At 43.8% G+C, this 13,657-nt stretch overlaps 1 protein-coding gene across 1 annotated transcript; it reads left to right on the forward strand.

The window, feature by feature from the left end:
• The first annotated feature begins 2,878 nt into the window (after nucleotides 1-2,878).
• tbce (tubulin folding cofactor E) lies at nucleotides 2,879-10,485 on the forward strand. Its single transcript, XM_036536835.1, has 17 exons — nucleotides 2,879-2,973; nucleotides 3,404-3,541; nucleotides 3,906-3,990; nucleotides 4,202-4,378; nucleotides 4,556-4,641; nucleotides 4,826-4,925; nucleotides 5,116-5,218; nucleotides 6,001-6,077; nucleotides 6,166-6,261; nucleotides 6,790-6,854; nucleotides 7,217-7,281; nucleotides 7,414-7,566; nucleotides 7,832-7,985; nucleotides 8,689-8,757; nucleotides 9,120-9,179; nucleotides 9,695-9,786; nucleotides 10,238-10,485. Exons 2-17 carry the CDS (start codon nucleotides 3,412-3,414, stop codon nucleotides 10,331-10,333), a joined length of 1,608 nt encoding a protein of 535 aa, XP_036392728.1. The 5' UTR covers nucleotides 2,879-2,973; nucleotides 3,404-3,411; the 3' UTR covers nucleotides 10,334-10,485.
• Nucleotides 10,486-13,657: the final 3,172 nt, after the last annotated feature.

Genomic DNA, 13,657 nt, shown 5'->3' on the forward strand with positions numbered 1-13,657 from the left:
GCTGCACCACTGATTCACGGAGCTGCCTGCCACTCATCCACAGGCCATTATGAAACCGAGTGGTCTATCAGACAACACTTGTGCTGCCTGCCTGCTTATGCAATCCCCTTCTTACCCGCTGGGCTGAGGCTGGGGGAAGAGATGTGCAACATGTATCATTATGTCTTTGCTCCCTTTTATTTACGTTTTTGAACGGCCCCATACAGAGGGAACATATGTACATTTTATGGAGGATAATCATTTTGGGGTACTGATAACACTGAAAAGATTAATAAGCATATTGATCCAGGATACTACTGGCACTTGTTGGTTTCAGGCCTTGGTCCAAGAGGTTGAATGATTCAGTTCAGCAACAGAGATATTTTAATCTCCCAGTCGGGTGATTTCTGTGAAGCACAACGTAAAGTACACATTTTAAGATCTGAGTGGGAATGAGGGTTACATTTTTTAATCATCATTCAGAGGAAGATTACTGTTCATTATCACACACTACATAATATATTTTGAACGTTCCTCATTAGTGTGGTTAAGGGCTCGGATTGAGAGGGAACAGTCTACCAAACAAGAAACAGAGCAATCTGAAACATAATTCGTGTTTCCATAATCTCCCTGAAGTAGAGCAGTTTCCGTGTTAAAATCAAATGACATGGATTGACAAGCACTGAGTCCTAGGATTGGTTTGGGGGAAATCAGGTGGATAATAGCCTACATGTCTGGAAAATCGAGTTAGGCCCATCAGCGGAAAGCTACACCACCTCCCAAAAGCTTTCCATTTCAATCCATGTTACACTCTTTCTAACAGCAGACCTTTTTTGGTATTTGTGATGGAAGGATGCAGTTCTGGATGGATGAAATGGAATGATGCTAATGTTTTAAGTGCTGTGAAGTACACCTGTTGGTTGTGGTCTATGTACTTCTTCAGCAGAATGTGTATTCTACAGTTAAGAATGCTGCTGGAGCCCTCAAGCTTGATTCTGCAACTTAGCAACCTGTGTGGTCACCCTGGGTGTTACAGAGTCAAGCATGTAAAGCAGGCAATATATTAACATTAACAGCCGATATCTTTGCTTCTGTATGAATTTGAAGACACCTCAGTTCTGAAACTCGCCTCTGTCACTGTGTTCCCATTAGCGGAAACCTGATACAGTAATGCAGAATACAGAATGCAGTAGCAGTTAGCAGAGACAAACCTATACTACACCCCATCTCTAAGACTTTGAAGCAATATGCTGAAAAGTAGGGACTTCATAGGAAAAAATCCAGTTTTGTCACTATCTGCCAAATTTAGCAGGCAATCATATTAAGTTGCATGAAAGTTGAATGGTGTCAGGACCCAGGATTACACTTGAACACGGCCCCCACATCCACCTGAAGCCATGCTGCTCTCTTAGGAAGGTGAGTCTCTCATTGTTCCATTTTTACTCTTAATAACAGAGACCCTGAAGGACCTTGGAGCGCTGGTTTACGTTATACATCACCTTTTTTTTTATCTCTTATTATCCTAAATCGGGAAATTTTTGTAAGGTTTTGCGTATGCGCACCTCACCCCTCATCCATGCAGAACTCTTTCAGAACAGTGAAGACAAAATGAGTCGAATTATATATTTGTTTTAACTGGCGCCTATTCAAGACAAAAATCTCTTGAATGCTTCAGTTTTAAGTCCAGGTACATTTGCACAACAATCAACCAAAAAATCCACACATCAAAAAGCGATACGAGAATACCAGAATACTCTTTCTAACAAATGCCTGGGTTTCACGCATAGGACTCAGCCCCTTCCGAAATTGGTATCCGAATTATATTTGTATGGTAATACTATAATTCGTACTCTGAACTGAAGTGCCTTCATCCAACAGCTGTCAGCGCCATCCTATGCGCCAGCGCATTCCTTGTTTAAACTGGACTGTATCTCAGATGTATCAATATCACCTGTCCATCTTGGAGCTCTTGAACTCACAACTAAATACAGCAGGATTGACTACCTTACCCAATACACCCAGAAACAGCCCATTGAATGGCTATAAATGTAATAATAATAATAACAATAATAATAATAATAATAATAATAATAAAACATTTGAACCGGGGCCGCATACAAAGTATATTTGAGAGGAGGTGATAAGGACACTATTCTGTCGCATGCGTATTTAATCCCCAAGATATTTCTTTCCAACACAGTTAAACATATGCGACTTTGATTTGTACACAAACATGTGTAATACCTCACCCTCATATGTAACGCCGTCGAGTGTTGGAGTGGAAAACCTGTCGTTTGCGTTCGCACTCTAATTTGCGACAAACTGTCAAAGAGTGCCTCTTGGTGGATTAATCCAGAAGGTGCACACTAAACATAGATTAGTTTGCTAGTGTTTTATCTTTGGGCACGAAGCCTATTGCCATTAACGTCACCCTAAACATTTTTAGCGTATCAGGGTTTTGAAATATATTGAAATAATATAGTATCTTAAGCGTATTGTGTTAGCTAACGGTACACTGGCCTGTGATGACAGATACTTCAGTGTCCATTACTGCGTGTTTCACGTTTAACTAGATATAGCTTGATAGTGAAGAATTTCGAGATCATATTTAGAAGTAACCAGAGGTGCCCATGGTAAAAATGTACCTAACATTGGAGTTTATTCTGTTTTCCTTTCTGTTTTTGGAAAGAAAAAAATACAACCGACTGTTTCCTAGCTAGAATGTTGCCCATTATAAAATAATTTACCCCATTGGTTGAATCTTTGATGAACACAACTGCCTGATAAATCTCGACGCTTAATATAGTTTTCTAAATTATTCTCATGATGATCAATTCGGCGCTTCGTATTTTGTGTTCGCAGGGACTTGGTTTCTTGGTGCACCGTCGCACAACATTAACGTCACGGTCCTGCCTTACCACTGTAAATTCGTATGTTTCAGGATTCAGTATTAACGTTAGTTAAATGAACTACCTGCAAGGAACATCGTCACAGGTAACGTTTACCTTGAAATATACACTAAGCGAATTAACTACCTATTTTGTATTTTGCCCGCACACAGTTGCTTCGTCAGTTTACTGCGCTGTCTGGCTTCCCTGGAGTAGACTGGTAGCTAGCTAGACGAGCTAATTAGCACATATAGATCAAGTTGCTTGCTAACGTTAACTATAAACATGATAGTGTTTTACGAAGGGTATCAGTTCAGTCCCAAGGAACATTTACCCAGCTAGATATAACTTAGTCAACATTTTGATTGTCTGGTACAGTAACTTCATTATAAATATTACCTAGTACTAGTATGTTTTAATAGTCATGTGTGAAAGCAAAATGTGTATTCATGTGTAATAGTTGAGACGTCTTGCATGAAATGGCGTTGATATATATTTCTATATCATACTAAACATAATATGTTCTGTAAGCACAGCTTGCCCAATGAGAGTGATAAATTCCGAGTCATCCACCATGACCGAGGGTATTCCATCGGATGCGGTGGGAAGACGGGTGGTCTGCGACGGAGAGAGGGGGACAGTGCGTTATGTCGGCACTGTACCTCCAACTGCAGGTCATCCTTGCGTCTCTGGCGGATTGTACACGAAAATACAAGTGAACGCTATTTCCAATCAGGTTCAGTGTGAACGTTAGTAAACAGCAAACGAATGAAAGCTCAAACTTGACGCCTTTCTGTGACAGAACGTCAATATTCTTGCTCGCCAAAATCATTTAAAATGTGTATACATACCTTCTCTGGAAATTGCTGAGAATTAATTTTCGACCAAGTGTATGAATGTTTGACATATTCAACCAAATACTGAGTTCATTCTGAGCTAATTTCTCGTACAACTATGCCTGCCAGTTAATTAGACAAAATTCTTGTTGTTTTCCACATCTGGTTGGTGAAATTCTGCTTTTGTCTGGTATAAATGCAGGCGTGTGGTTGGGTGTGGAGTGGGACAACCCAGAGAGAGGCAAACATGATGGAAACCATGAGGGAGTGTATTACTTCACATGCAGGTAAACCCAGCCAGGTGTTAAGAGCACATGTGCTTGTTTCCATTTGTACCATGGCAGCATCTCAACAGAAAAAGTCTGATAGTCTCCAGTCAGGAGACCCTAAAATAAAGTAAAAGGGCAAAAAAAAAAAAAACTCCATTACAATTGTAGAACCAACATGCACTCTGCTGCCAGTGCCCAATCAGTTAACTTTGCTGCATGTCTGGCACAGGCATCCCACCGGTGGTTCCTTCGTTCGCCCCAAGAAAGTCAGCTTCGGCGTGGATTTCTTAACAGCAATGAAGCAGCGCTATGAGTTGGAGCTGAAGCAGGCCATCGCGGAGGAAATTAAGATCTCCATCAAGACGGTCCAGCTGGTTGGCTTCGAAGCCCTTTCAGAGAAACAGAGGTAAGGGCAGCTTCACCTGGAGTCTGCCTAACTAGCTTCATGTGCTTCGCTATCAACTGCATCTCGTTACTTCTGTTTGGTGGTACATTGTAATAAGGTGATGCATATATGCATAATTGCATGCCCAATGCTCTTATCTCCTCTATGAACATGGACTTGTTGTGCCTGCCACTCTAGATTAGAAAACCTTACAGAAGCCTCAGTGGCAAATTGTGACATCTGTGGCCCCGGACCCGAAAATGAAATCAAACAAACCACCCCAAGTATCCTTTGTTTTACTCTGCTGTTCAACTACCTATTTACCTTTTTTATTACTACCCATTCATTCATTCTGTTCCTCTTCCTGTTAAATGTAGTGGCTTTACACCAGGGCACTTCCCTGAACAAAGAACACTTATGTGGATTGCTACAAAGAAGTCGTCGTCTTATCTTAACAGTTGCGTTCAGATATCTGTACTCTGAACCTCTCTTCGAATTTGCTGAGCACCTGGGAGGATGTGGCCCGCATCACCCATCAGCTGGAGAAACTGCATGAACTAGACCTGAGGTAAAGCTCTGGGCTTTCTGGCCTTCATTTTGCACATAAGATGCATTCCAAGAACACTGTGTCACTGACCCACTTCTTGGATATTGATATGCAGGCAGCACACAGCTGTTAGCGATATGGCCATATAAATGCTAAACAGCGCTAAGAATGCCCACAGCATTGACTCCTGTCTCTGTGTTTTGCCTTTAAGTCACAACAGACTCCGCCTCCCTGCAGAGCCAGCCTCTCTGAGTCCGTCTTTCAGGGGTCTGAAGGTGCTCGCCCTCAACAACTGTGCTCTCACCTGGATGGAGGTACACAAAGCAGTCCTGCTCTCTGCAGTCATTTTCCAGTGGAGCCCCCCTGTACTGTACTGTACTGTACTGTAATATACCTGTCTAATATACCTCTTAGGGCCGTTAGTAGAGCCAGTAGTATTTCTACCTCTTACAAGGTGAAGGTCATGGCAAAAGAGTATTGTGTCGTGAACATGGCTTTGGCTAGTGTGTGATTTTTGCCCCCTGTAGTGGAACACAAAGTGATATGATTGGTTGACATCAGTCAATAATGCATGGAGCAGCTCTGGCCATGCATTACATTACATTATGTTACATTATTGACATTTAGCAGACACTCTTATCCAGAGAGACTTACATTTTTTTTTTTTTTTTTTACAATGTTATCCATTTATACAACTTGATATTTACTGAGGCAATTGCAGGTTAAGTACCTTGCCCAAGGGTACAGCAGCGGCACTGTGGGGAATCAAACCGGCAACCTTTCGGTTACGAGTCCTACTCCTTAACCACTATCCTACACTGCCACCCCATAGATACAGACATAGCCATAGAGGTCGGACAAGCAGCCACTGATCCATAAGCTTTTGCTCATTTGCCAAAGGTGATTGTGTGCATACCATTATCAGATGAATATACTGTAGATTGAATATACTGATGATACTAATGTGTCACACATTTCAGCGTCCATTAATGAATATACGTGTAAATTGTCATCTTTGCAAAATCATAGCTGGGGTAGAATCCGAGTAAAGCCTCTTTTCACACCTCTCCACCCTGCTGTTTCTCCATCTCTGCAGGTTCTTGAGTTCGCTCCCATGTGGCCACAGCTCAAAGAGCTCTATCTTTATGACAATGCCATCACGGAACTGCACAGGTACGTTGTTGGCACACCAGACTAATGGTACAGCGTGGTACCGATTTAACGTGAAGTTAACAGTAAACTGTTTAACGTGTTCCGGCAGCCCAGTCGATGTTTTGCAGTCCTTGACGCTCTTGGATCTGACCAGCAACCCTTTGACTGATGGAAGCGATGTCCTAAAACTTGCAGAACTGCCCAGGTAAATAAGCACACTTCAGACTCTGTTGTTATTTTCTGCTCTAGCTGTCTCCTAACATTACTTGCAGTGCTGTTAGTGTTAAATATGCTTCCATTACACATACAAAGAGTTGAAGTGAAAGGTCAAAATTATGAGACTGAGGGATCATTTGTTTCCTGGAATGCAGAGCTGAAGCAGTTGTAAGACTGCCAAAAAAAAGTTGTGTATTAATTCTCTTGTCAATGAAGATGTATTCTTGTCTATTTGAGGCTCATTTTAAATGCTTGAATTGAGCAGATTGGTGTTATTTAAGGAGCGCGTGGTGCCAATTTGTGTTCCACTGTCAGATTTGCCTGCTCCAGCAGCATCAGTGGATCACATTAATTCAGTTGCTCCCTTGTTAGCAGTCCCTGGAGGCCTGTACTTCTACTGAAGAAACTAAGATCTGAAGCCTTAAGATCTGAAGTAATGCCTTGTGTATTATGTGGATGATGTATGTGTGTTGCGTACCAAATATTAAATATGTACTTTGTTTACTTTAAATTGCAGATTGGAAGAGCTCAGATTATCCAATACGGGGTTGTCATCTTTACAGTTCAATGATGTAGGCCCAGGTAAAGCCCGAGCTCGTAACCGTTCAGTAAATCCTAGTGTTCTCTCAAGTGTATGTGCTGTCTGACTCCTGTACTTATCGTTAGGCAAGTCAGATAGTGTAGTTGATCATTAAAAATTGCAGTACAGTAAATACATTTTGATTGATTGTTTAATCCTCAAGGAACTACTGCTGTTGCCAGCTCAAACAGTAGTATAATACCTCCATGAGTGTATTGTCCAAAAAAACAAATAATGACAGTGTTCACTTTCTGTTTGGTAGAGATATATGTCCAGTGCAGCCTCCCAAAGGCTAGTTGTTCTGAGCGGTAACCAGAGAATGGTTTGGCAAGTTTGAGAATAAGTTCATAACTGTTTTGTTTAGGAGGCAAAACCACAATGTTTCCTGCGCTGAGGAGTCTAGTTCTTGACGACAACAACATCGCAGAGGTAACGGTCGCCTAATTTGGTTACGCATGACCTCAGGATTTCTGCTGTGGTGATCTCAGTGTCCCGCACAGGGGAAGAGAGCGGTGCACCCCGCCTCACGAGCGTGTGCTGCCCCCCCCCCTCCCCCTGTAGTGGTCAGTGGTGAACGAGCTGGACAAGCTGGCCAGGCTGCAGCAGTTGTCCATCAACAGGAACCCCCTGATGAGCGGGGAGAGGAACCGCGAGACCGCCCGGCAGCTCCTCATCGCCCGGGTCGCCCAGCTCGAGTTTGTGAACAAGATACAGGTACGTTACCGTCCCTCGCTCCCTAACAGCTCAGCTCTTCATAGGCCCCAGACTGTCGCGATGTACCTGTGCACGAACAGTCGCATGTTAACAACAGCTTGCTGGACGAGATAGCCGATGACATATTGCACGCTCTTTGGTCCAGTGTCGAAGTACACTCTGAAGAAGGTCTTCACCACCTTGAAGTGTGTGTTAATACGAATGCTGTCTCCCCGGAAGTAGCTTGAGGAGAAGAGGGCCTCGTTTCCTTTCTGTTCCCCCCCAGGTCCCACCAGATGAGAGGAAAGGGGCGGAGCTGGACTACTGCAAGATGTTCGGGGAGAAGTGGCTGGAGTCCGGCGGGAGTCGCGACCAGGCGGTGAGCCGACCGAGTGAGGAGTTCACCGCACAGCACCCCCGATACCAGTCCCTTATCCAGAGTGAGTCTGATGTATGTGCCCCCCCCCCCCATTGCAAAGTGGGGGTGAGCCACAAGCAAAAAAATGAAGAAAAAATCCTGTTTTACAATGTATGGATAAGAGACCATATGCACATATCAAAACAGATCTAATTCATTGATGTTATTAGGTGAACAGATAATTGGTAAGCATTAGATCATTGGTAAACAGGTAATTCATTGGATTTATTCCTCCCAGCCTGAAATTAGAATGCAGTCAGAAAGTGGAGAGAATCTGAGCTTCCTACAGTGCTTTGTGAAAAAGATGAGGGTTGATTATTTAGATATTCCAGCAAATACAGAGTACTTGCGAAGAAAGGCACCTACCACAGAGCGCTCTGGAGCACAGAGACCTGCTCAGCTGCAGACGTGTGGTTAGGGGAGACAGGAGGCTTGTGTTGTGGAAAAGGGGTAATCATTGGCTTTGTAGTGCATAAGTTGAACAGGCTAATTAATCTGTGCCAGTCTTATCTCTCAAAATCACTGGGAAATCCTCCTGTAATCAGTCAGATGCTCACTGACCCCACTCCCTGCTGTTGGCTAGACTTCTCTCTCGCATTTCAGAATGCAGCCCCCCCGCATATAGAGTCAAATGTACCGTTGCTGCGGAATCCCACACGCACTGCTGTTGTGTCCACTGTGCTTTCTGTGGAGAGGTGGGGAAAATATGCTTTCTGCACCCACAGAATACGGAGCCCCGGAGGAGGGAGAGATGAAGAAGCAGAAACCGTTCGCCCTGAAGAACCAATTGCTGAGTGAGTCTGCCCCCCCTTTCCCTCAGCTTTCCACTGGTGCCGTCACCAGATCGTGAACAGAGTCTTTAAAGGGCCAAACAGGGGCTAAGCAGTCCATTAGCATGGGAGAAGTTCCCCCGTCACCCTCTGCAGGAGGTACGAGTGCTGTTAACCTGCAGGTTCCAGACAGCATGAGTTGTGAAGGGAGAGAGAAAGAGAGACGGTCCCAGGGGCACAGTAACTTCAAGAGCAAAACGCCTGTCTTTGTGCACCCCTGACACCCCAAATCAAGACAAATGGGCCACATCGGTCTCAAAGCACACCACAGCCACAAGGAACAAACTGATACCCCTTGTTCTTTTTTTCTCTTCTTCCATTTTCAGCGATAACCTTTGTCTGTCCCGATGCGTCTGATAGAAAACCGATTGAGAAGAAGCTTCCAGGTAAACTGGGCAGTGTGTTTTTACAGGGCTAGGGTACCCTCTCTTGTCTACATACATACGATTACCCTTATGTTTTGACTCATGAAAGATACAGTTGCCTTTTAGTGATGTTATTTATTTTTTTATGAAGTGGAGCAACCCCTGTCCACAAAGAAAACAAGATAAGTGGTTTGGGAGTGGTTTTGGAGGTCCCTGCTCAAAAATAAAGTATCAGAGGTGTGGACAGTCAAAATGATCGAATATCTGTAATAAGTGTTCAGATCTGTAACACTGGTATTTTGTACACTTGTACATAACTTAAAGTAGAAAAAAGAAAAACAGTACATTGTTTTGAAATCCACCAAAGTTTTATTTTGTTTTAAGTGTGGGCCTCCTCGTTTCTATTTGATTATTTTGTGTGCTGAAAGACTTTTAAAATACAGTTTATTACTAATGCATTTAACAAGACTCCTAGTTGCCTCAGCAGATGACACTGAAAGGCAATTCTGAGTTACAGTTTATTTTTCTTTCATTAGACTCCATGATTGTGCAGAAGATGAAAGGATTGCTGTTCCGACTGCTGAAGATCCCAGGCTCTGACCTGAAGCTCACATACACCAGCTCAAAGGTAATGCTCTAGCTATTTGTCATTGGGAGCATTGTGCACATTTAGTAAAAATGCATTTTTTACACTGTTTCGCCATAAGAGTTGTAATCTTACAGTAATCGATGCGCAGAACGATACTTGAATAAAGCAGCTCTTTCCACAAACTCAATGAGAAGACTTAGCCTGCCATGCATTTTCACTGCCACTGGTTCTATCCCTCACAGTGGATATCTAAGGCCAACACACTGTGCATGTCTTCTTTGACTGGTTCTAGGCCTCACAGTAAATGGGTAAGCCAACATATGACACATGTCTGCTACCCGCTGGTTCTAGTCCTCACAATGAATAGCTAGGCCAGCACTCTACGCGTGTGTACTACAACTGGTTCTAATCCTCACGGTGAGCGGCTAACGATAGGCAAGCACGGATGGCAAGTTACAGTGGATCACACCGGCTCATCTGTTATCATCAGATGGAGGGGAAGGAGATCGAGATAGACAACGACCTGAAGCCACTGCAGTTCTACTCCATCGAAGATGGGGACAAGGTGCTGGTGCGCTGGACCTGAGGGGTCTGATCGGGGGGGGGTTGCTGCTGCACTGAGAGAGAACCGGGGGGGCGACAGCCTTGCCACCACCAAGCTCTGCAACATGCACCAGGTGTGCTAGGCTGAGGAGGTCTGGATCAGCTCTAGGTCCGTACAGGGGAAAGCTTACTGGAACGCCCCAATCCTGATCAATTCTTTGGGGGAGGGGGGGTTGTTCCTGCAGGCTTTCCAAAGCTCCACAGGCAGGATTTTGTGTTCATGGATGGGCAGGTGGCAGGCGTAGAGACTGACAATAGCCATTCCAGATGAGATATAGCATGATATAGCAATCAGTGAGTCTGCAGAATTTATCCTGATGAGCACTTAACCTGCTCTCTGGATGAGTGCTGTGAATTGTTTAGTAACCACTCAGGGGTTATGAAATCTTTCCGAACATCAGACTCCCAAGACCAGAGTAAGCCCTTCTGCCTTAGCATAGCATTGATAGCCAAAGCTTGCTCACATCAAGGGTTCCACGTTATGCTTAAACGACTGCGTAACTACTTTGCAGCGCAGTCAATCCACCATTGACACTTCCGTCAATGTAATTAAATGTAACTAAAGTGCTGATAAGTTTGATTTTCCACTTCTTTGTCTGCGCATTGCATCTTACCTCTGCTGTTTTAATGCTTGTTTTTTTATTTCACATGACTGAATGGCTTGCTAAACCTGTACTGAAAAGAATCTTAAAACCTTAAAGCAATTAGCTTGCAAGTGTGGGAATGGTCATTTTGCGCATAAAAAGCAGACATTGGACACAGCTTTGTCTTTGGTACTATTTACTGACTCAAACCCTCCCTGACCATGAAATTCAGTGCAGTCGCACTAGGTAGTATACATTTTGTAAATTATATCAGATATTATTAAATATTGGAGCTGCTTCTCTGTAATTCAGTTATGCTTCTTGTAGAGAAATAAATGTCTTCTGTGAAATGAAATTCTCTGTGTTCTGTTCTGTTCTGTTCTGTTTAGACTCTCTCTAGACAGGCCTTTTGTGGATCACAATCTGCACTGAAGCAGGATAGCCGAATTGTAGATGCAGCCTCAGGAAACTAGCATCTTTATACAGTGCATTCAGCAGCATTACATCCTTCTGTTGCAGAATGACTTGTGAAACGGCTGGGTTCGTGCTCAGAAACACTCAGAAGTCAGTCTTTGTCTGAGTCTGGCAACTTGAAGTGCTTGTTTCAAAACACTAGGCCTTGTTATCATATTAAGATAATACCTTGTTATTGTCTAATCTTCAGCACAGCATGCTGCAGAACCATTCTGTGATGGAAGCAAGCACTGCCTTTCCCTGAGATGTGAAACTTCATCGAGCAGATGTAATTCCAGAGCGGACAAAACGGGAAACGGTGTATACAGAGAGATCATAGATTACGTGGGCAGCAGCAGGTGGTGAACCAGCAACAGTGGAGATTTTAAAGACTGCTCAAATGTTGAACTCATTTATCTAGAGAATTTAAGAAGAGCTACTTTAACGTAGCTGAAGGAGTGGGTCGTTTAAATAGTTGTTTCAAGTGTATATAGTGTATATTAATTTGTGTCTGTTAACAGTTATATGCAACAAAGGGCACCAGAGAGACTGTTGCCTTCAGAAATAGACTGAAACTGGAGATAATAGAAGGGCTATCCTCGGCCCAGCCCTCTCTCTGGCAGGAGTGCTTCCATGTAGAGGTACAGTCAGACGCAGTAGTCCTTCCCCTCCTGAGGGACTGAAACGCATAATTAAACACGGTCAAAGGTGAATTCCATAAAGCTGAAAGAGGGGATGTCGTGACAGCATGCCATTCTCCCAGCAACACTGAGTGAACTTAGCCCGTTGAGGCTGCTTTCAGCTGCCCAGGAGAGAGAACAACATTCTTGGTAAATGCAATGCTGTTGGTTTCCATGGCAGCAGAGACAGAACTCCGGCAAAGGGAGAGTTCCTCTCACCATGCCGTGCATCTAGCTTCTCTGCAAATGGCCAGCCCCCATGTGCACACGGAGAGACCAGCGCAGACCCCATCTGCTGAGAACAGGGGGAGAGAGAGAAAGAGAGAGACGGCGCAAATTAACACAGACCACCGCACATGCTGCTCCAAAGCAGAACATTTCCTCCTAGCGACAAATGAGGAGAAGGAGCTCAGCACACAGGGCGCTGACGTCATAAAGAGGACAGCCCACGCTGAAATTCCAGGTGAACTTTGGCAGAGAGCCTTCCAGTTCTTAACTGAGCCGACCACAACCTGCTGTGACCATGGTGTATGGCGGTCCACCTTCACAGCAAGGTTTCGCCAGATGGAAAAAAACGCCCCAACAGAAACCGTGGAGAGTTTGGGGAAAACGATACGTCAATTCCAGAGGAAAATCTCATTTGAGCGTGTAGAACAAAATTAGGCAGATATCCATTAAGCATTCAGATTCAAGGGCAATTAATTGGCATGCTTTGTGAGCATAGCCTGGCCATTGAGAGTGGTTGTCCAATATCCTGACCATGTTAAAAATACGGTCAAAATAGGGGAAAACCTGTTTCCTGGGATAAATCTTATAAGGAGCCGAGCCGTGTGGCATGTCTTACACAGTCCACAGTCGTCTACCACATGCTGAGGGACCACTCATCAAACCTTCCCCACACATTAAATATCTAAGAAAATGAACTATATATATATATATATATATATATATATATATATATATATATATATATATATACATATACATATACATATAATGCTGTATTTAAAGAATTATTGCTTTAACACTTAGGTTTATTATGTATTTTTTACAAGTATCTGCCTCTCCAGCATGCTCACATATGTGGTCTAGAATCGCCATGGTAAAACACACACACAAAAGCACACATCCACACACATTCACAGATGCACGTACGCACGCATACAATACCAGTGAAACGGAAGTAATTGGGCTCTTTCATTTCCATAATGCAGTTCAGTGAGTCTACAGTGGCCTTATTTCCATAGTAATAGTGTCACTGTCCTCTGTGGGTCGGTCGACAAAGCAAGCTGAGCCCTCCTGTTTGCAGAGCGTGCGGGAAGGTTGTCAAGGTCACAGGTCTGTGCTCCAAAATCACAGCGCGCTGCCAACACGCAGCCTACCTTTTTGTTTCAGCTCTGTAAGAAACAAAAATCTGTGCCCGACTCAGCAATGAGTGGGCATAGGTGAAGACACTGACAGTCTGACAGTGAAATCAACCCCCCCCCCCGTTCTCCTCCTGACAGATCACTACAACAATGTCCACACTGACAAGTGGCAAAGTGGCAAGACGGTGACGAAGTCAAAGGATGTGCCTGTGATGAGGCAGAG

Source organism: Megalops cyprinoides, chromosome 1 (assembly GCF_013368585.1).
Source record: "Megalops cyprinoides isolate fMegCyp1 chromosome 1, fMegCyp1.pri, whole genome shotgun sequence".
Taxonomy (NCBI): Eukaryota; Metazoa; Chordata; class Actinopteri; order Elopiformes; family Megalopidae; genus Megalops; species Megalops cyprinoides.

Coding starts and splice junctions, on each gene's coding strand:
- tbce (XM_036536835.1), top strand. CDS start 3,412: ATGAGAGTGATAAATTCCGAGTCATCCACCATGACCGAGGGTATTCCA. Junction 3,542..3,905: donor CACTGTACCTCCAACTGCAG/GTCATCCTTGCG, acceptor GTATAAATGCAG/GCGTGTGGTTGGGTGTGGAG. Junction 6,855..7,216: donor GTTCAATGATGTAGGCCCAG/GTAAAGCCCGAG, acceptor TGTTTTGTTTAG/GAGGCAAAACCACAATGTTT.